The following is a 20,116-nucleotide window of genomic DNA, read 5'->3' on the forward strand; positions in this document are numbered from 1 at the left end:
AATACTGCTGTTTTATAAGTCTTTTCATACCCTTGCACAATTCCAATGAATATTGAGTCACTATCGCCTCAGCAGTGAGCAGCGCATGGTAAGATGAGGAGCTCTGTGATTTTGTTTTGCTCGTGATGCATTTTTTTCACTGCAGTAAGAATTAGACTACTAAATATTCTTGAAGCTTCACTTTCTAGTCACTAAAATACAGAATCTTTCTCATTTGTTCATCATAGGCTTGCAGTATTCTTTCAGATAGGAACTTCACATTTCGACTTTTATAAGTTGCATACTTTTCGTATAAATATGTTGACTAAACATCATATTGTATTGTGCTTAATATCACATTTTTAACTGAGTTTTAGCTGGAAATACTTCTGAAATTCAGGCAATGTCTGTCGCTTGCTCCTATCTGATGATTTTTGTTTCAATTGGTGTAAGGTTGGTTGCGTAATTTTGCTCATTTTAGAGTTTGTGCAATGTTTCAGGCTATATGGTTAATAATTTCTACATATGGCATTGCATTAGTTAGTGTGGATATTTGAATGATCTGTTGCTGTATTTTAATGAGGTTTTTGTCTTCATCAAGTCCAGTTTCAGTTTAATCATACCCTTCATCGTTCTTTGCAGCTAATGGGAAATCTGGCTCCAGGCAACCAGCAAACCATGGTAGCCGTCGTTGGGGATTCCGGACCCAGAGTTTAAACAAAGAGACTATTTACAAAGACATAGACTTAGTGACCAAACGCATGTTATCTGCCAGGCTGCTAAAAATTAATGAGCTGCGGAATGAAGTTACCGAGTTACAGGTTAAACTGGAGGATTTGCAGAAGGAAAACAGAATACTAAAGCGACTTCAGTACAGACAAGAGAGAGCCCTCAATAAGTTTGAGGACACAGAAAATGAGATCTCATTGCTCATATCCCATCACAGTAGTGAGGTTAGGGTACTTAGAGAGCGACTTCGAAAATCACAGGAGAAAGAAAGGGTTGTTGAGAAACGATTGAAAGACACTGAGGAGGAACTTCATCGCACCAAAAGCTCTCTGCAGAAATTAAAGAAACTTTCAGAGGACAAACATCTGGGGGAGCGAGATGAACTGGCACAGAAACTCGACAAAGCTGAAATCAAAATGGAAGAAAGTGAAAGAAAAATTAAGGTAATGCTTTTGATAGACCGTTCTCTTTGCCTTTTCTATTCCTCAGCTGACAACATTTTGGGGTGAAGTGGGCCAATACTAATTTTTCCATTTGTAGGGAGGTCTATCTGGGTGCTTACCTGAGAAGGGACTGAATTCTTCACAAAAGTTGCTCAATGACTTATTATTGCAATAATGTTGGGTTACTGGATTGTTCAAATAATTTAAATGAATTTAGAACTGCTCAAGGGATGGAGCCTGACCAGAAGCAGTTCCAAAATTGAAACCTTAAATTGTTTAAACTTAGTAAATCTTAGGATATATGTATATAAAATTCTGTCATATGGATTCATCAATGCACACAATAAAAAAAATTAATACAAATGTTCAGCAACTTTTTCTATAGTCTCTACTAGATAGGCATTCGTTCTTAGTTTTTGAACAATGCTTTGACGAGTCAGAAGTAAGAGTGATTTAATATTTTTATTGGTTCTTATATTTAAAAACTTCTAATAGTACTTTGTCTTTAGTTGGTGATTTAATTAAGAGCTTGAATAAATGGAGGACATTAACTGTACTGAGTGAGTCCAAAGTTCATATGGAGTATTGCAGTTAGAAGCCTCTTATTGGGAGCAGTAAGGTTGCAGGGAAGCTGTTTCCTTTATTCAGTCAATCTCAGTAGCCAATACTAACAAAAGTACAGATCCTGGTGGCATTAACCACGAATAACAAAAGACTTATTCTGTTTTTGACAGCAAACATTAGGAAATGAGGTGAAAACCCAGTGTCACTGTAATTCAAATCACATGATGTAACACATTTTGGTTAAACTCACATAGTATCGATGTCACTGTATTGTGATTCAGTCTGTCAGGACAGCTGCTTGCAGAAAAATAAATCTACTTAATTGGAGGAAGGCAAATTATTATGGAATGAGAATGGATCTGGCCTGGGTAAATTGGAATCAAAGATTTGCAGACAAAACTGTAATGGAATGGGCTGCCTTTAAAGAGGAAATAGTTGGGTACAATCGAGGTACATTCCCACTAGTCAGAGCTCCCTGGATGACAAAAGATGAAGCAGAAAGAGAGCGCGTATGACAGATGTCAGGTCGAGAATACATCTGAGAATCAGGCTAAATATAGAAACTTCAAAGGGGAAGTGAAAAAGAAAATAAGAGGGACAAAGAGAGGGTATGAGAACAGATTGGCAGCTAACATAAAAGGGAATCCAGAAGTCTTCTATAGGCATATAAATAGTAAACGGGTAGTAAGAGGAAGTGTGGGGCCGATTAGGGACTAAAAAGGAGACCTACACATGGAGGCAGAGCGTATGGCTCAGGTACTAAATGAGTACTTTGCATCTGCCTTCACCAAAGATGATGATGCTGCTATAGACATAGTAAAGGAGGAGGTAGAGGAGATACTGGATAGGACAAAAATTGATAGACGAGAAAGGCTGGCTGTACTTAAAGTAGATAAGTCAGCAGGACCGGCTAGAGAGTAGTGGTGCACAGTTGTTTTTTGGACTGGAGGAAGGTATACAGTTGTGTTCCCCAGGGGTTGGTACTAGGACCACTGTTTTTCTTGATATATATTAATGACTTGGATGTGGACAGGGCACAATTTCAATATTTGCAGATGACACAAACTTGGAAGTATAGTGAACAGTGAGGAGGATAGTGATAAGACTACAAGAGGGCATAGACAGGCTGGTGGAATGGGAGGACGTGGCAGATGAAATGTAACGCAGAAAAGTGTGAAGTGATACATTTTGGTCGAAAGAATGAAGAGAGGAAATATAAACTAAAGGGGTGCATGAACAGAAAGACCTGGGGGTATGTGTGCACAAACTGTAGAAAGTGGCAGGGCAGGTTGAGAAAGCCATTAAAAAAGCTTACGGGATTCTAACTTCATGAAGAGAGGTACTGTATAGAGTAAAAAAGCGTGGAAATTATGATTAACCTATATAAAACACTGGTTCGGTCGAAACTGGAGTATTGCGTCCAATTCTGGGTACTTCGGCACTTTAGGAAGGAAGTGAAGATCTTGGAGAGGGTGCAGAAAAGATTTACGAGAATGATTCCAGACATGAGGGACTTCAGTTACGTGGATAGAAGCTGGGATTGTTCTTGTTAGAGCAGAGAAGATTGAGAGGAGATTTAATAGAGGTGTTCAAAATCATGAGGGGTCTGGACAGAGTAGATCAGAGAAAAACTGTTCCCATTGGCAGAAGGGTCGAGAATCAGAGGACACAAATTTAAGGTGCTTGGCAAAAGAACCAAAGTGACATAAGAAAAAACTTTTTCATACAGCAAGTTGGGATCTGGATTGCACACCTGAAAGGGTACTGGAGGCAGACTCAATAATGGCTTTCAAAAGGGAGTTGGATAAGTACCTGAAAAAAAAACATTTCCAGGGCGACAGGGATAGGGTGGGGGAGTGGGACCAGCTGAAGTGCTCTTGCAGAGAGCCGGCACGGGCTCAACGGGCCGAATGACCTTCTACCGTGATATAACCATTCTATGATTCTATGACCGGTGTGTTTCAAGGACGTCTGCTGTGAGATGGTGAATCGTTTGAAATAAAACAGAAAATGCTGGAAATATTCAGCTAGTCAGACAGCATCTCTGGAGAGAGGAGCAGAGTTAAAGTTTCAGGTCGATGACTTTTTGTCAGAACTGGCAGATGTTATAGATGTAACAGGTTTTAAGCAAACAGAGGCAAAGGGAGGGGATGAAAGAACAAAAGGGAAGTTCTGTAAGAGGGTGGAAGGCAGCAGTGCTTAAATGACAAAGGGGATTTTCCTCACCCTCCATCCCACCAGCCTCCATATTCAACGGATCATTTTCTGCCACCTTTCCCCCCGTCTTTCTCGCCCCTTTCCCCCCGTCTCTCTCGCCCCTTTCCCCCTGTCTCTCTCGCCCCTTTCCCCCCGTCTCTCTCGCCCCTTTCCCCCCGCCTCTCTCGCCCCTTTCCCCCCGTCTCTCTCGCCCCTTTCCCCCCGTCTCTCTCGCCCCTTTTCCCCCCGTCTCTCTCGCCCCTTTTCCCCCGTCTCTCTCGCCCCTTTCCCCCCGTCTCTCTCGCCCCTTTCCCCCCGTCTCTCTCGCCCCTTTCCCCCAGTCTCTCTCGCCCCTTTCCCCCGTCTCTCTCGCCCCTTTCCCCCGTCTCTCTCGCCCCTTTCCCCCCCGTCTCTCTCTCCCCTTTCTCCCCGTCTCTCTCTCCCCTTTCTCCCCGTCTCTCTCGCCCCTTTCCCCCGTCTCTCTCGCCCCTTTCCCCCCGTCTCTCTCGCCCCTTTCCCCCCGTCTCTCTCGCCCCTTTCCCCCCGTCTCTCTCGCCCCTTTCCCCCCGTCTCTCTCGCCCCTTTCCCCCCGTCTCTCTCGCCCCTTTCCCCCCGTCTCTCTCGCCCCTTTCCCCCCGTCTCTCTCGCCCCTTTCCCCCCGTCTCTCTCGCCCCTTTCCCCCCGTCTCTCTCGCCCCTTTCCCCCCGTCTCTCTCGCCCCTTTCCCCCCGTCTCTCTCGCCCCTTTCCCCCCGTCTCTCTCGCCCCTTTCCCCCCGTCTCTCTCGCCCCTTTCCCCCCGTCTCTCTCGCCCCTTTCCCCCCGTCTCTCTCGCCCCTTCCCCCCGTCTCTCTCGCCCCTTTCCCCCCGTCTCTCTCGCCCCTTTCCCCCGTCTCTCTCGCCCCTTTCCCCCCGTCTCTCTCGCCCCTTTCCCCCGTCTCTCTCGCCCCTTTCCCCCGTCTCTCTCGCCCCTTTCCCCCGTCTCTCTCGCCCCTTTCCCCCGTCTCTCGCCCCTTTCCCCCCGTCTCTCTCGCCCCTTTCCCCCCGTCCCTCTCGCCCCTTTCCCCCGTCTCTCTCGCCCCTTTCCCCCCGTCTCTCTCGCCCCTTTCCCCCCGTCTCTCTCGCCCCTTTCCCCCCGTCTCTCGCCCCTTTCCCCCCGTCTCTCTCGCCCCTTTCCCCCCGTCTCTCTCGCCCCTTTCCCCCCGTCTCTCTCGCCCCTTTCCCCCGTCTCTCTCGCCCCTTTCCCCCGTCTCTCTCGCCCCTTTCCCCCCGTCTCTCTCGCCCCTTTCCCCCCGTCTCTCTCGCCCCTTTCCCCCCGTCTCTCTCGCCCCTTTCCCCCCGTCTCTCTCGCCCCCTTTCCCCCCCGTCTCTCTCGCCCCTTTCCCACCCGTCTCTCTCGCCCCCTTTCTCAGCCCTTTCCTCACATTTATCCACATTATACTGCATCTGCCATGCATTTGCCCACTCACCTAACCTGTCCAAGTCACCCTGCAGCCTCTTAGCGTTCTCCTCACAGCTCACACCGCCACCCAGTTTAGTGTCATCTGCAAACTTGGAGATATTACACTCTATTCCTTCATCCAAATCGTTAATGTATATTGTAAACAGCTGGGGTCCCAGCACTGAGCCCTGTGGCACTCCACTAGTCACTGCCTGCCATTCTGAAAAGGACCCGTTTATCCCGACTCTCGCATCCTGTCTGCCAACCAGTTCCCTATCCACGTCAGTATATTACCCCCAATACCATGTGCTTTGACTTTGCACAACAATCTCTTGTGCAGTACCTTGTCAAAAGTCTTCTGAAAGTCCAAATACACCACATCCACTGGTTCTCCTTTGTTCACTCTGCTAGTTACATCCTCAAAAGATTCCAGAAGATTAGTCAAGCATGATTTCCCTTTCATAAATCCATGCTGACTTGATCCAATCCTGTCACCGCTTTCCAAATGCGCTGCTATTTCGTCCTTCATGATCGATTCCAACACCTTCCCCCCACCGATGTCAAGCTAACCGGTCTATAATTACCCGTTTTCTCTCTCCCTCCTTTTTAAAAAAGTGTTGTAACATTAGTTACCCTCCAGTCTATAGGAACTGATCCAGAGTCGATAGACTGTTGGAAAATGATCACCAATGCATCCACTATTTCTAGGGACACTTCCTTAAGTACTCTGGGATGTAGACGATCAGACCTTGGGGATTTATCGGCCTTCAATCCCATCAATTTCCATAACACAATTTCCTGACTAATAAGGATTTCCGTCAGTTCCTCCTCTCGCTAGATCTTCTGTCCCCTCGTATTTTCGTGAAGACAGAACCAAAGTAGTTGTTCAACAGGTCTGCCATTTCTTTGTTCCCCATTATAAATTCATCTGATTCTGACTGCAAGGGACGTTTGTCTTCACTAATCTCTTTCTCTTCACATATCTATAGAAGCTTTTGCAGTCAGTTTTGATGTTCCCAACCAGCTTCCTCTCATACTCTATTTTCCCCCTCCAAATTAAACACTTTGTCCTCCTCTGCTGGATTCTAAATTTCTGCCAGTCCTCAGGTTTGCTGCTTTTTCTGGCCAATTTATATGCCTCTTCCTTAGATTTAACACTATCCCTAATTTCCCTTGTTAGCCACGGTTGAGCCACTTTCCCCGTTTTATTTTTACTCCAGACAGGGATGTACAATTGTTGAAGTTCATCCTTGTGATCTTTAAACGTTTGCTATTGCCTATCCACTGTCAACCCTTTAAGTATCATTCGCCAGTCTATTCTAGCCAATTCACGTCTCATACCATTGAAGTTACCTTTCCTTAAGGTCAGCACCCTAGTCTCTGAATTACCTGTGTCACTCTCCATCTTATTAAAGAATTATACCATATTATGGTCACTCTTTCCCAAGGGGCCTCGCACAACAAGATTGCTAATTAGTCCTTTCTCATTACACATCACCCAGTCTCGGATGGCCAGCCCTCTCGTTGGTTCCTCGACAGATTGGTCTAGAAAACCATCCCTAATACACTCCAGGAAATCCTCCTTCACCGTATTGCTACCAGTTTGGTTAGCCCAATCTATATGTAGATTAAAGTCGCCCATGATAATTGCTGTACCTTTATTGCACGCATCCCTAATTTCTTGTTTGATGCTGTCCCCAACGTCACTACTACTGTTTGGTGGTCTGCACACAACTCCCACTATATCGTTTTCTGCCTTTTGGTATTCCGCAGCTCTACCCATACACATTCCACATCATCCAAGCTTAATGTCCTTCCTTACTATTGCGTTAATTTCCTTTTTAACCAGCAACGCTACCCCACCTCCTTTTCCTTTCTGTCTATCCTTCCTGAATGTTGAATACCCCTGGATGTTGAGTTTCCAGCGTTGGTCACCTCGCCCTTCCCCACCCCCCTCGCCCTTCCCCCCCCCCCCCCCTCGCCCTTCCCCACCATTCAGTTTGTTTGACTATTTTTGCTTAAAAAAGAGTGATGGTGACAACATTTGCAGGCGCAGGATTGAGAAGACTCATGAACCAGACAGTGTGAAGGGGTTACAGTAACATAAACCGTCGATGGTGATACAGCCTTGCGTTATGACTACACTAATATTAAATCATAGCTGACCTCAATAACTCTTTCAGGTTAGTACTTCTGTGGATGCTCTTATGAAGATATTTTAACAAAAAAAACACACATGGATGAAACAAACCCAAAGGATGCTGATAATTTTGATGGAAGCTATGGATAGTTGAGAGTCCTTAATGTGAAGGTCTCTTTTTGCTTTTGCTGCAGTAATATAGATAGACAAACATAAGAACATTAAGAAATAGGAGCAGGTTAGGCCATATGGCACCTCGAGCCTGCTCCGCCATTTAATACGATCATGGCTAATCCAATCAAGGACTCAGTTCTCAGGACAAAGCAGGCCTTTAATTCTAGATAGACTTCAATAGTGTTCGTTTGAACTAATTTCACATTTTTGTCCTTATTCTGATTCTCATGGTGATTTGCAAGAACAATCGTTTTTATAATTACATATTTTGATGAGGTATATTATGGTGACAGCGGCAGTGTTGTGAAAGAAAGAAAAAAAACAGAGAAACATAGAAAATAGGTGCAGGAGTAGGCCATTCGGCCCTTCGAGCCTGCACCGCCATTCAATGAGTTCATGGCTGAACATGCAACTTCAGTACCCCATTCCTGCTTTCTCGCCATACCCCTTCATCCCCCTAGCAGTAAGGACTTCATCTAACTCCTTTTTGAATATATTTAGTGAATTGGCCTCAACAACTTTCTGTGGTAGAGAATTCCACAGGTTCACCACTCTCTGGGTGAAGAAGTTTCTCCTCATCTCGGTCCTAAATGGCTTACCCCTTATCCTTAGACTGTGTCCACTGGTTCTTGACTTCCCCAACATTGGGAACATTCTTCCTGCATCTAACCTTTCTAAACCCGTCAGAATTTTAAATGTTTCTATGAGGTCCCCTCTCATTCTTCTGAACTCCAGTGAATACAAGCCCAGTTGATCCAGTCTTTCTTGATAGGTCAGTCCCGCCATCCCGGAAATCAGTCTGGTGAACCTTCGCTGCACTCCCTTAATAGCAAGAATGTCCTTCCTCAGGTTAGGAGACCAAAACTGTACACAATACTCCAGGTGTGGCCTCACCAAGGCCCTGTACAACTGTAGCAACACCTTCCTGCCCCTGTACTCAAATCCCCTCGCTATGAAGGCCAACATGCCATTTGCTTTCTTAACCGCCTGCTGCACCTGCATGCCAACCTTCAATGACTGATGTACCATGACTCCCAGGTCTCGTTGCACCTCCCCTTTTCCTAATCTGTCACCATTCAGATAATAGTCTGTCTCTCTGTTTTTACCACCAAAGTGGATACCTCACATTTATCCACATTATACTTCATCTGCCATGCATTTGCCCACTCACCTAACCTATCCAAGTCGCTCTGCAGCCTCATAGCATCCTCCTCGCAGCTCACACTGCCACCCAACTTAGTGTCATCCGCAAATTTGGAGATACTACATTTAATCCCCTCGTCTAAATCATTAATGTACAGTTTAAACAGCTGGGGCCCCAGCACAGAACCTTGCGGTACCCCACTAGTCACTGCCTGCAATTCTGACAAGTCCCCATTTACTCCTACTCTTTGCTTCCTGTCTGCCAACCAATTCTCAATCCATGTCCGCACACTACCCCCAATCCCATGTGCTTTAACTTTGCACATTAATCTCTTGTGTGGGACCTTGTCGAAAGCCTTCTGAAAATCCAAATATACCACATCAACTGGTTCTCTCTTGTCCACTCTACTGGAAACATCCTCAAAAAATTCCAGAAGATTTGTCAAGCATGATTTCCCTTTCACAAATCCATGCTGACTTGGACCTATCAGGTCACCTCTTTCCAAATGCACTGCTATGACATCCTTAATAATTGATTCCATCATTTTGCCCACTACCGATGTCAGGCTTGACCGGTCTATAATTCCCTGTTTTCTCTCTCCCTCCTTTTTTTAAAAAGTGGGGTTACATTGGCTACCCTCCACTCGATAGGAACTGATCCAGAGTCAATGGAATGTTGGAAAATGACTGTCAATGCATCCGCTATTTCCAAGGCCACCTCCTTAAGTACTCTGGGATGCAGTCCATCAGGCCCTGGGGATTTATCGGCCTTCAATCCCATCAATTTCCCCAACACAATTTCCCGACTAATAAGGATTTCCCTCCGTTCCTCTTCCTTACTCGACCCTCTGACCCCTTTTATATCCGGAAAGTTGTTTGTGTCCTCCTTAGTGAATACCGAACCAAAGTACTTGTTCAATTGGTCCGCCATTTCTTTGTTCCCCGTTATGACTTCCCCTGATTCTGACTGCAGGGGACCTACGTTTGTCTTACTAACCTTTTTCTCTTTACATATCTATAGAAACTTTTGCAATCCGTCTTAATGTTCCCTGCAAGCTTCTTCTCGTACTGCATTTTCCCTGCCCTAATCAAACCCTTTGTCCTCCTCTGCTGAGTTCTAAATTTCTCCCAGTCCCCGGGTTCGCTGCTATTTGTATGCCACTTCCTTGGCTTTAATACTATCCCTGATTTCCCTTGATAGCCACGATTGAGCCACCTTCCCTTTTTTATTTTTACGCCAGACACGGATGTACAATTGTAATTCATCCATGCGATCTCTAAATGTCTGCCATTGCCTATCCACAGTCAACCCCTTAAGTATCATTCGCCAATCTATCCTAGCCAATTCACGCCTCATACCTTCAAAATTAGCCTTCTTTAAGTTCTGGACCATGGTCTCTGAATTAACTGTTTCATTCTCCATCCTAATGCAGAATTCCACCATATTATGGTCACTCTTCCCCAAGGGACCTCGCACAACGAGATTGCTAATTAATCCTCTCTCATTACACAACACCCAGTCTAAGATGGCCTCCCCCCTAGTTGGTTCCTCGACATATTGGTCTAGAAAACCATCCCTTATGCACTCCAGGAAATCCTCCTCCACCGTATTGCTTCCAGTTTGGTTAGCTCAATCTATGTGCATATTAAAGTCACCCATTATAACTGCTGCACCTTTATTGCATGCACCCCTAATTTCCTGTTTGATGCCCTCCCCAACATCACTACTACTGTTTGGAGGTCTGTACACAACTCCCACTAACATTTTTTGCTCTTTGGTGTTCTGCAGCTCTACCCATATAGATTCCACATCATCCAAGCTAATGTCCTTCCTAACAAATGCATTAATCTCCTCCTTAACCAGCAATGATACCCCACCTCCTTTTCCTTTTATTCTATCCTTCCTGAATGTTGAATACCCCTGGATGTTGAATTCCCAGCCCTGATCATCCTGGAGCCACGTCTCGGTCATCCCAATCACATCATATTTGTTAACATCTATTTGCACAGTTAATTCATCCACCTTATTACGGATACTCCTTGCATTAAGACACAAAGCCTTCAGGCTTGTTTTTTTAACACCCTTTGTCCTTTTAGAATTTTGCTGTACAGTGGCCCTTTTTGTTCTTTGCTTTGTAAGTAAGAATGCGAGTAAGCGATTGGATGTTGTAGCCTACTTATGATAAACACCTATATTGTAACTGCATGGGTTTTGAAGCAGTCTGCGTATACACTAATAAATATACAATTTTCTTTAAATTAAGCTGTCTTCAAAAAAATGCTCAATTAGAAACCTGATAGTTGAGGGGGCTGGAAACAGATAAACCATTACCCTGAAGAAAATATCTAAATTTAGCTGCAGTTCTGTTTTTAATGTTTGTGCATCTTAACATTTTATTCTTTTTTTTTTCTGATTATAATAGAAATTTCAGATCCATTACATGCAAGGTAATGATCTTTACAAGATAAACCCAAATGATCAGATTTTAGCATTCTGAAAATTAACTGTCCATTAAACAGCAATCTTCTCCTACCCCTTATATCCAGAGCTGGACTTTTTCCCAGATTCCCAAAGGAAATTATTTCTCTCGCTGCACACCTTGTGACAGTGGAAGCTCTGAGCACTCAGAAATTCAGAGTTGACCTTTGTTCAAAGCCAATTTCTTCAATATTGGACATTTCAATAAACAGCTGAAGCTGTGGGTGAGACTTTTTTCTAATGGGTTACAAGAAGGCTTCCCAGCTGGGCTATAGCACAAAATTCTCCAAACCTTTGTGTGCTCCTAGCATCCACCATGGTCAATTTTGTGAGACAACTGATCGCAATTAAAATTATATCTGGTTCCAAATGAAATCCATATCTTGAGTATAACCAGAAGAAATGGGCACATTAAAAAAATATATATTTTGAAGGATATGGTAAATTTGAAGTCAATATGGAATGAAAGATAATTTTCTTTGTTAAACATATCTCTCAAATTCAGGATATGGAGAGAAACTTGGAACTGACCAGCAACAGTTTCCTTAGGCAAGTGACCTCTGAGCGGAAGAAGACGCAAGAGGCACAGGAAGATGTTCGAAGTCTCCAGGAGACAATCCAGCATCTTGGTCAGAAACTAAAGGTATTCCACCTTATTGATGGCTTTGTCAAATGGAGAAAATTCTTCCAGCCAATAAGCAGCAACATATAACTGGCATTATTTAAATAATACATGCACGGTGTTGTTTTAGTGTATTGTTAATATGCTGGAAAACTTTGATTTCCTCGGTGAAGTTGTTAGCTACCCAGTCAGAATAAATGTAATATAATTGCCAAAATATGCAGACAGGCAAATTAAGTTTAGTCTAATTAAATGTTTACACTGAAAAGGCATCCATGCTTCAATTAATTTTCAAAAACAAGATGGTGAGTATTTATGGAAGAATTGTGATTATAATGCATTTAATATGGTGCATTTGTATTTTGTAATTCCCATATTTTTTAACCATTTATTATTTGCAAGTTTTTTGGAGCAACTAGTTTAGAATGGAGCATCTTAGAAATTGCAATTCTTGGCATTTTGTTTGCTCCAGTTTAGTGAGTTAGAATAGTTCCATTTTAGAACAGATTTTTTTTCAAAAGGGGGCATGTCCAGCCACTTACACCTGTTTTGCAAGTTTAGGCAGCAAAAACTTACTCCAAACTAACTTAGAATGGAGTAAGTGTAGATTTTTGTACGCTCAGAAAAACCTTGCCTACGCTTACAAATCAGGCGTAGAGGACGAAAGATGGCGGGGGAGAGGGGGGCGGTGGAGGGAAGTTTACAAACATTAAACTTCACTTTTACAAATAAAGAGCCATCATCAATAATAAATGATAAATAAATCAATAAATCAATCAAAAAAAATTTAAAAATAAAAAATCAATCAATTATTAAAAAATTAAGTTTCTATTCACCGACTGCAGCACCGGGAGCCCTCCAGTGTCTCTCTCTCTCTCTGCCTCTGTCAGTGTCTCTCCCTCTGCCTCTGTCTCTCTGTCAGTCTCTCTCTCTCTCTCTCTCTCTCTCTCTCTCTCTCTCTCTCTCTCTCTCTCAGTATCCCTCTCTGTTTCTGACAGTGAGGGGGTAGGGGGAGGAGTGGGGAGGGGGGGAGAGAGGGGATTGGAGAGAGGAGGGGGGGCGTAGAGAAGGGATGGGGGGAGGGGAGGGAGGGAGCGGGGCTGAAGAGAGGGGGGATAGAGGGGAGGAGGGATGGGGGGTGGAGGAGAGGGGCTGGGGGAGGGGAGGGGGGTGAATTGCGGGGAGGGAGGCTGAACGGGCGCCGCCGTTAACGACAACGGCTCCCAGGACGGCTTCGGGCGGGCCCCGCCGACGACGAGGTAAGATGTGTCAGGCCACTCGGCCCGGGATAGGGGTGACGTCCCTTCGGCCTGGGATAGGGTCGTCGCCCGGAGACAGGACGCACTGGGAGGGCCGGGAGCTACTGGGCATGCTCGGAGCCTCCACTGCGCACGCACGCAGCTGCGGCACTATTTTTGGCGAGGGCTGTAGCTCCGCCCCCAGCAGCTCCTGCTGTGCCGCGCCAACCTGGAAATGGGCCTACAGATATCGGAGAATCACGAGGTAAGTATTTGGCGCAATTTTTGTTCTACAAATCAGACGGACCTCCCCGATGTGCGCCGTTCTAGCGGGGGTCCGAAACTTGAGCCCCAAGTCTTTGAACATGTCTGTGTGATCAGGCATGGAGAGAGCTGAGAATTTGTGTGGAATTTTTTAAAAGGCTCATTGCCAGTTATATATCCAGATGCACACAACTTCCTGTAATTAAAATGAGTTTTTCTAATTTAATGGATCAGACATAAAGGGACTATGAGCTTTTTGAGAACTTCAATTTCTGTATAAAGCATCCTTTCTAATTTGTCACTGAGCGATAAGGTAACCTTCATTTAAGATATTGTATTACATGCAGCATTGACAAGGGACAGTAATCATGGAAGAAAAAGTTACGTGAAAAAAAATGTACAGGAGGATAAATTTAGCAAATTTACTAATCACTTGTATATCGATTTCTTTTAACATTAAACCTGAGCTCCCTGATAACTCAGTGAGTAAATTCTTTGCCCTGTGTGAAACTTAGCTGTACAGCACAAGAAATTCTCTGCCTGATCACCAAACTGTTCTAAATTAGCTGATCCTAGCCAAGGTGCCAGTGGGGATGTGACAATTAGTCTCAAAGTCCTTGGGCTAGGGAAAAGTATATGTAGGCTGAGGTTTGGCTGTTTCTTCTAAAAAGTGAAAACTCTTAATTTTTCCATATTTATTTGAAGGCGAAGGAAAAGGAGCTAGATGTGAAGAATATTTATGCCAACCGCATACTTAGACCATCACCAAAGAAAGATATTGAAAGTACAACAAAGAAAAAAGGTATTATTTTTTCTTCTGCTAAAACTTTTTCAGGTCCTGTCAAGGCCAATATCAAGTTATGTGCATTTTATAAAACATGATTTTTCATATATAGTTGAAGTAATGTTCCATGTAGTTTTGTTCATTTAGCTGCCAAGCAGCAAATGAAAAAGCATTATTTTTATAAGTCATCCATTCTGGGATATAAATACTTTTATATTGTCTAAAAATAACAACACAGGGTTTTCTTTTTACATTTATTGGGGCTGAAATTGCCCCCCCGCTCTTTAAGGTCCATTAGGCGGTAAGGCCTTTCCAGCCGACGGCAGGTGGATGGGCCCACCCATCCGAAATTGCCCTCGGGCTGGGACGGCGGAAACGGTGCGCCCCAAGTTCCCGCTCCGTTGGGTAGACGCCGACCCCTTACCGCACAGCAGCCGCCCTGTGAGGGAAATTGCCCCGCAGGAGTGGAGCAGCCGCCAGGAAGCTGCCAGTGGCCTGAAAGGGAAGGGCGCATCTCCGCGGCCGTCATTTTATTTTAATTGTCGGCTGACTCTGAAGTTGGCCCGAGAATGGAGGCCACGGGTTCGGCCGGGCCGCCAACAGGCAGCCCGGCACACACTCTTGGGTGCCAGACCACTGGCCCAGCCGAAGCCCTCCCTGGTGGCCCAATGGACGCTACTAAAGTGGCTGCAGAGCTCGTAGCTGCCCTCCACTTTAACTGAAGGGGAGGGATGTTGCTACGCCTCAGCATGGCACTAATGACACCTCCCGCCTTCTGCCCCGCTCTCAAAACACTTCCACCCTTCAGCTGCCCCAAATATCGCCCGAACAAATTAAAAAAGTTTAAGAGGAAAATTTCCCTCTATTCTCCACCCCATTGTTTTGGGCGGAGAATATTCCTTAAATTTGAATTATCCGCCCCGTGGGGTGGAGGGCAGTTTCGGCCCCGTTGTGTTTGTTGAAAAAGTGATGTCTGCTGAAAATGTGCCTTAATTGTCTTGTAACTTTACTGATTAGAATTGGGACTAATTAATACTGCTGTGCAAGGATTAACTTCTATAATCCCGATATATACCAACCTATAAAACCAGAAAAGCTAATAAACAGCTTCAAAAAAGCTGGAAACATAGAAAGTAGGCCATTTGGCACTTCGAGCCTGCACCACCATTCAATAAGATCATGGCTGATCATTCACCTCAGCACCCCTTTCCTGCTTTCTCTCCATACCCCTTGATTCCTTTAGCCGTAACGGCCATATCTAACTCCCTCTTGAATATATCCAACGAACTGGCATCGACAACTCTCTGCGGTAGAGAACTCCACAGGTTAACAACTCTCTGAATGAAGAAGTTTCTCCTCATCTCAATCCTAAATGGCTCACCCCTTGTCCTTAGATTGTGTCCCCTGGTTCTGGACTTCCCCAACATCGGGAACATTCTTTCTACATCTTACCTGTCCAGTCCCGTCAGAATTTTATATGTTTCTATGAGATCCCCTCTCATCCTTCAAAACTCCAGTGAATACAGGCCCAGTCGATCCAGTCTCTCCTCATATGTCAATCCTGCCATCCCGGGAATCAGTCTGGTGAACCTTCGCTGCACTCCCTCGATAGCAAGAACGTCCTTCCTCAGATTAGGAGACCAAAACTGAACACAATATTCCAGGTGAGGCCTCACCAAGGCCCTGTGCAACTGCAGTAAGAGCTCCCTGCTCCTATACTCAAATCCCCTTGCTATGAAGGCCATTTGCCTTCTTCACTGCCTGCTGTACCTGCATGCAAACCTTCAATGACTGATGTACCATGACACCCAGATCTCGTTGCACCTCCCCTTTTCCTAATCTGCCGCCATTCACATAATATTCTGCCTTCGTGTTTTTGCTACCAAAGTGGATAACCTCACATTTATCCACATTATACTGCATCTGCCATGCATTTGCCCACTCACCTAACCTGTCCAAGTCACCCTGCAGCCTCTTAGTATCTTCCTCACAGCTCACACCGCCACCCTGCTTAGTGTCATTTGCAAACTTGGAGATATTACACTCAATTCCTTCATTTAAATCATTGATGTATATTGTAAATAGCTGGGACCCCAGCACTGAGCCCTGCGGCACCCCACGAGTCACTACCTGCCATTTTGAAAAGGACCATTTTATCCCGACTCTCTGCTTCCTGTCTGCCAACCAGTTCACTATCCATGTCAATACATTACCCCAAATACCATGTGCTTTAATTTTGCACACCAACCTCTTGTGTGGAACCTTGTCAAAAGCCTTTTGAAAGTCCAAATACACCACATCCACTGGTTCTCCCTTGTCCACTCTAGTTACATCCTCAAAAAATCTCTGAAGATTTGTCAAGCATGATTTCCCTTTCATAAATCCATGCTGACTTGGACCGATCCTGTCACTGCTTTCCAAATGCGCTGCTGTTTCATCTTTAATAATTGATTCCAACATTTTCCCCACTACTGATGTCAGGCTAATCGGTCTATAATTACCCATTTTCTCTCTCCTTTTAAAAAAAGTGTTGTTACATTAGCTACCCTCCAGTCCATAGGAACTGATCCAAAGTTGATAGACTGTTGGAAAATGATCACCAATGCATCCACTATTTCTAGGGCCACTTCCTTAAGTACTCTGGGATGCAGACTATTAGACCCTGAGGATTTATCGGCCTTCAATCCCATCAATTTCCCCAACACAATTTCCTGAGTAATAAGGATTTCCTTCAGTTCCTCCTTCTCACTAGACCCTCGGCCCCCTAGTATTTCTGGGAGGTTATTTGTGTCTTCCTTCGTGAAGACAGAACCAAATTATTTGTTCAACTGGTCTGCCATTTCTTTGTTTCCCATTACAAATTCACCTGATTCTGATTGCAAGAGTCCTATGTTTGTCTTCACTAATCTTTTTCTCTTCACATATCTATAGAAGCTTTTGCAGTCAGTTTTGATGTTCCCAGCAAGCTTCCTCTCATACTCTATTTCCCCCCTCCTAATTAACCCCTTTGTCCTCCTCTGCTGAATTTTAAATTTCTCACAGTCCTCAGATTTCCTGCTTTTTCTGGCCAATTTATATGCCCCTTCCTTGAATTTAACACTATCCTTAATTTCCCTTGTTAGCCACGGTTGAGCCACCTTCCCCATTTTATTTTTTACTCCAGACAGGAATGTACAATTGTTGAAGTTCATCCATGTGATCTTTAAATGTTTGCCTTTGCCTATCTGCCGTCAACCCTTTAAGTATCATTCGCCAGTCTATTCTAGTCAATTCACGTCTCATACCATTGAAGTTACCTTTCCTTAAGTTCAGGACCCTAGTCTCTGAATTAACTGTGTCACTCTCCATCTTAATAAAGAATTCTACCATATTATGGTCACTCTTCCCCAAGGGGCCTCGCACAACAAGGTTGCTAATTAGTCCTTTCTCATTACACATCACCCAGTCTAGGATGGCCAGCCCTCTAGTTGGTTCCTCGACATATTGGTCTAGAAAACCATCCCTAATACACTCCAGGAAATCCTCCTCCACCGTATTGCTACCAGTTTGGTTAGCCCAATCTATATGTAGATTAAAGTTGCCCATGATAACTGCTGTACCTTTATTGCAAGCATCCCTAATTCAACAAAAAAAGTATAGCTGAATAAAGGCTTATGAGCAAGGCCACTGATTCAAGGTGACTGGAAAAAATAAGTAAAATTCTTTTTGATTACATTGAATTTCAGCATTTTTACTAATATTTTGGGATTACATTCAACAGTTCTTAGGTTTTAGTTTTCACAAATAAGCAAATATCCTCAAGTATGATATATGAAAAGTAGTAGCTACCATGGGAGTTCAGTGGGACATGAAGTTGCCGTGGTACTGTGTGGTCGTCGTCGGCGTTAATGTCAAATGGGAAATGAAGTAGGGTAGAAGTAACCTGTGAGAGGCACCTGCAGTTGGTGGGGGTGGGGGCGGGAGGGGGGGAAGGGGAGGAAGGGGGGGAATGGGTTGTGTGGTGGTGGTTGGGGCGGCAGCGAGTGGATGGCTTGGTCTAGGAATGCAACCAGCAAGGAGCAGGGGATTGGTGAATGGGTTGAAATCTTGCTCACCAGGAAGATGCGATTAAATCTTTCCCATCGGGGTGGTGCGAATGTTATGCTATGAAGAGGGGAGTTTTGAGGGCTGTAAACGTGCACAGTTTGGGGATAGTTAAGGGTTGAAAACTTGCTGAGTGGAAGGGGAGGGGTTGAAGGTGTAAATCTTGCTCAATGAGGGAATAGGGGCTGAAAACTTGTTCAGATGGAAGGGATTTAAAGCCTGGAGTTTTTCTCAGTACTTACTCATTTAACAAGATGGGTGGTTGAAAGTAGATATTTGGTCAATGTATAGTTGAGGTAAAAATTTGTTTGGCCCTATTTCCGGGCCCAGACTCAGCGCTGCGTGATTAGTACGTGCCTGAAACATGTCTACATGTATGCAGGTGCAATAGCTGAATGAACGAATAATGTAGATAATAATGGCCTGAAGGCTTACTCACAATATCATAAATTTATTGAAACAGTCATAAAAGAGCACTTTAATGCACAAAAGACTGCTGCATATATGGAAGATTAACATCACACAGAACTGAATGGCCTGTTTTCTTATATTTGGTATATGTTATGTAGTTTCCCTTCTGTTGTGTGCATCGTCTCTAAATATAAAATTAATTGCTAACCCTGCCAGCTAACAATTAAGTAATTCATAAAGCAGACATAAGAACATAAGAAATAGGAGCAGGAGTAGGCCATTTGGCCCTTCGAGCCTGCTCCGGCATTCAATCAGATCATGGCTGATCTGATCTTGGGCTCAGCTCTACTTTCCTGCTCACTCCCCATAACCCTTTACTCCCTTATCGCTCAAAAATCTGTCTATCTCTGCCTTACATATATTCAATGATCCAGCCTCCACAGTTCTTTCGGGCAGAGAATTCCACAGATTTACAACCGTCAGAGAAGAAATTCCACCTCACCTCAGTTTTAAATGGGCGACCCCTTATTCTAAAACTATGCCCCCAGCTCTAGATTCCCCCATGAGTGGAAAGAGCCTCTCTGCACCTACCTTGTCGAGCCCCCTCAGTATCACATGTCTCAATAAGATCACCTCTCATTCTTCTGAACTCCAATGAGTATAGGTCCAACCTGCTCAACCTTTCTTCATAAGTCAACCCCTTCAGGAATCAACCGAGTGAGCCTTCTCTGAACTGCCTCCAATGCAAGAATATCCCTCCTTTAATAAGAAGACCAAAACTGTATGCAGTACTCTAGGTGTGGCTTCACCAATACCCTGTACAGTTGTAGCAGGACATCTCTGCTTTTATACTCCATTCCCCTTGCAATAAAGGCCAACATTCAATTTGCCTTCCTGATTACTTGCTGTACCTACATACTAACTCTTTGTGTTTCATGCACAAGGACCCCCAGATCCCTCTGTACTGCAGCATTTTGTAATTTTTCTCCATTTAAATAATAATTTGCTTTTTTATTTTTTCTGCCAAAGTGGATAACCTCACACTTTCCCACATTATTCTCCATCTGCCAAATGTTTGCCCACTCACTTAGCCTGTCTATATCTCCTTGCAGATTTTTTGTGTCCTCCCCACAACTTGCTTTCCACTCATCTTTGTAACATCAGCAAACTTGGCTACATCACACTTGATCCCTTCATCCAAATCATTAATATAGATTGTAAATAGTTGAGGCCCCAGCACCGATCTCTGCGGCACCCCACGAGTTACTGTTTGCCAACCAGAAAATGACCCACTTATCCCGACTCTGTTTTCTGTTAGTTAGCCAGTTCTCTATTCAAGCTAATATATTACCCCCAACCCCGTGAACTTTTATCTTGTGCAGTAACCTTTCATGTGGCACCTTATCGAATGCCTTCTGGAAATCCAAAT

The 20,116-nt window shown here is 44.4% G+C and overlaps 1 protein-coding gene across 3 annotated transcripts in view; it reads left to right on the forward strand.

Moving 5' to 3' along the window:
* Positions 1 to 20,116, forward strand: part of lca5 (lebercilin LCA5) — a 171,803-nt gene that overhangs the window by 64,071 nt on the left and 87,616 nt on the right. For all 3 annotated transcript variants that reach the window (XM_070885585.1, XM_070885583.1, XM_070885582.1), the window contains exons 3-5: positions 622 to 1,151; positions 11,791 to 11,928; positions 14,115 to 14,211. In XM_070885585.1, the coding sequence (XP_070741686.1) occupies positions 622 to 1,151; positions 11,791 to 11,928; positions 14,115 to 14,211 (765 nt within the window). The remainder of the gene's footprint in view (positions 1 to 621; positions 1,152 to 11,790; positions 11,929 to 14,114; positions 14,212 to 20,116) is intronic.

Source organism: Pristiophorus japonicus, chromosome 7, assembly GCF_044704955.1.
Source record: "Pristiophorus japonicus isolate sPriJap1 chromosome 7, sPriJap1.hap1, whole genome shotgun sequence".
Classification (NCBI taxonomy): Eukaryota; Metazoa; Chordata; class Chondrichthyes; family Pristiophoridae; genus Pristiophorus; species Pristiophorus japonicus.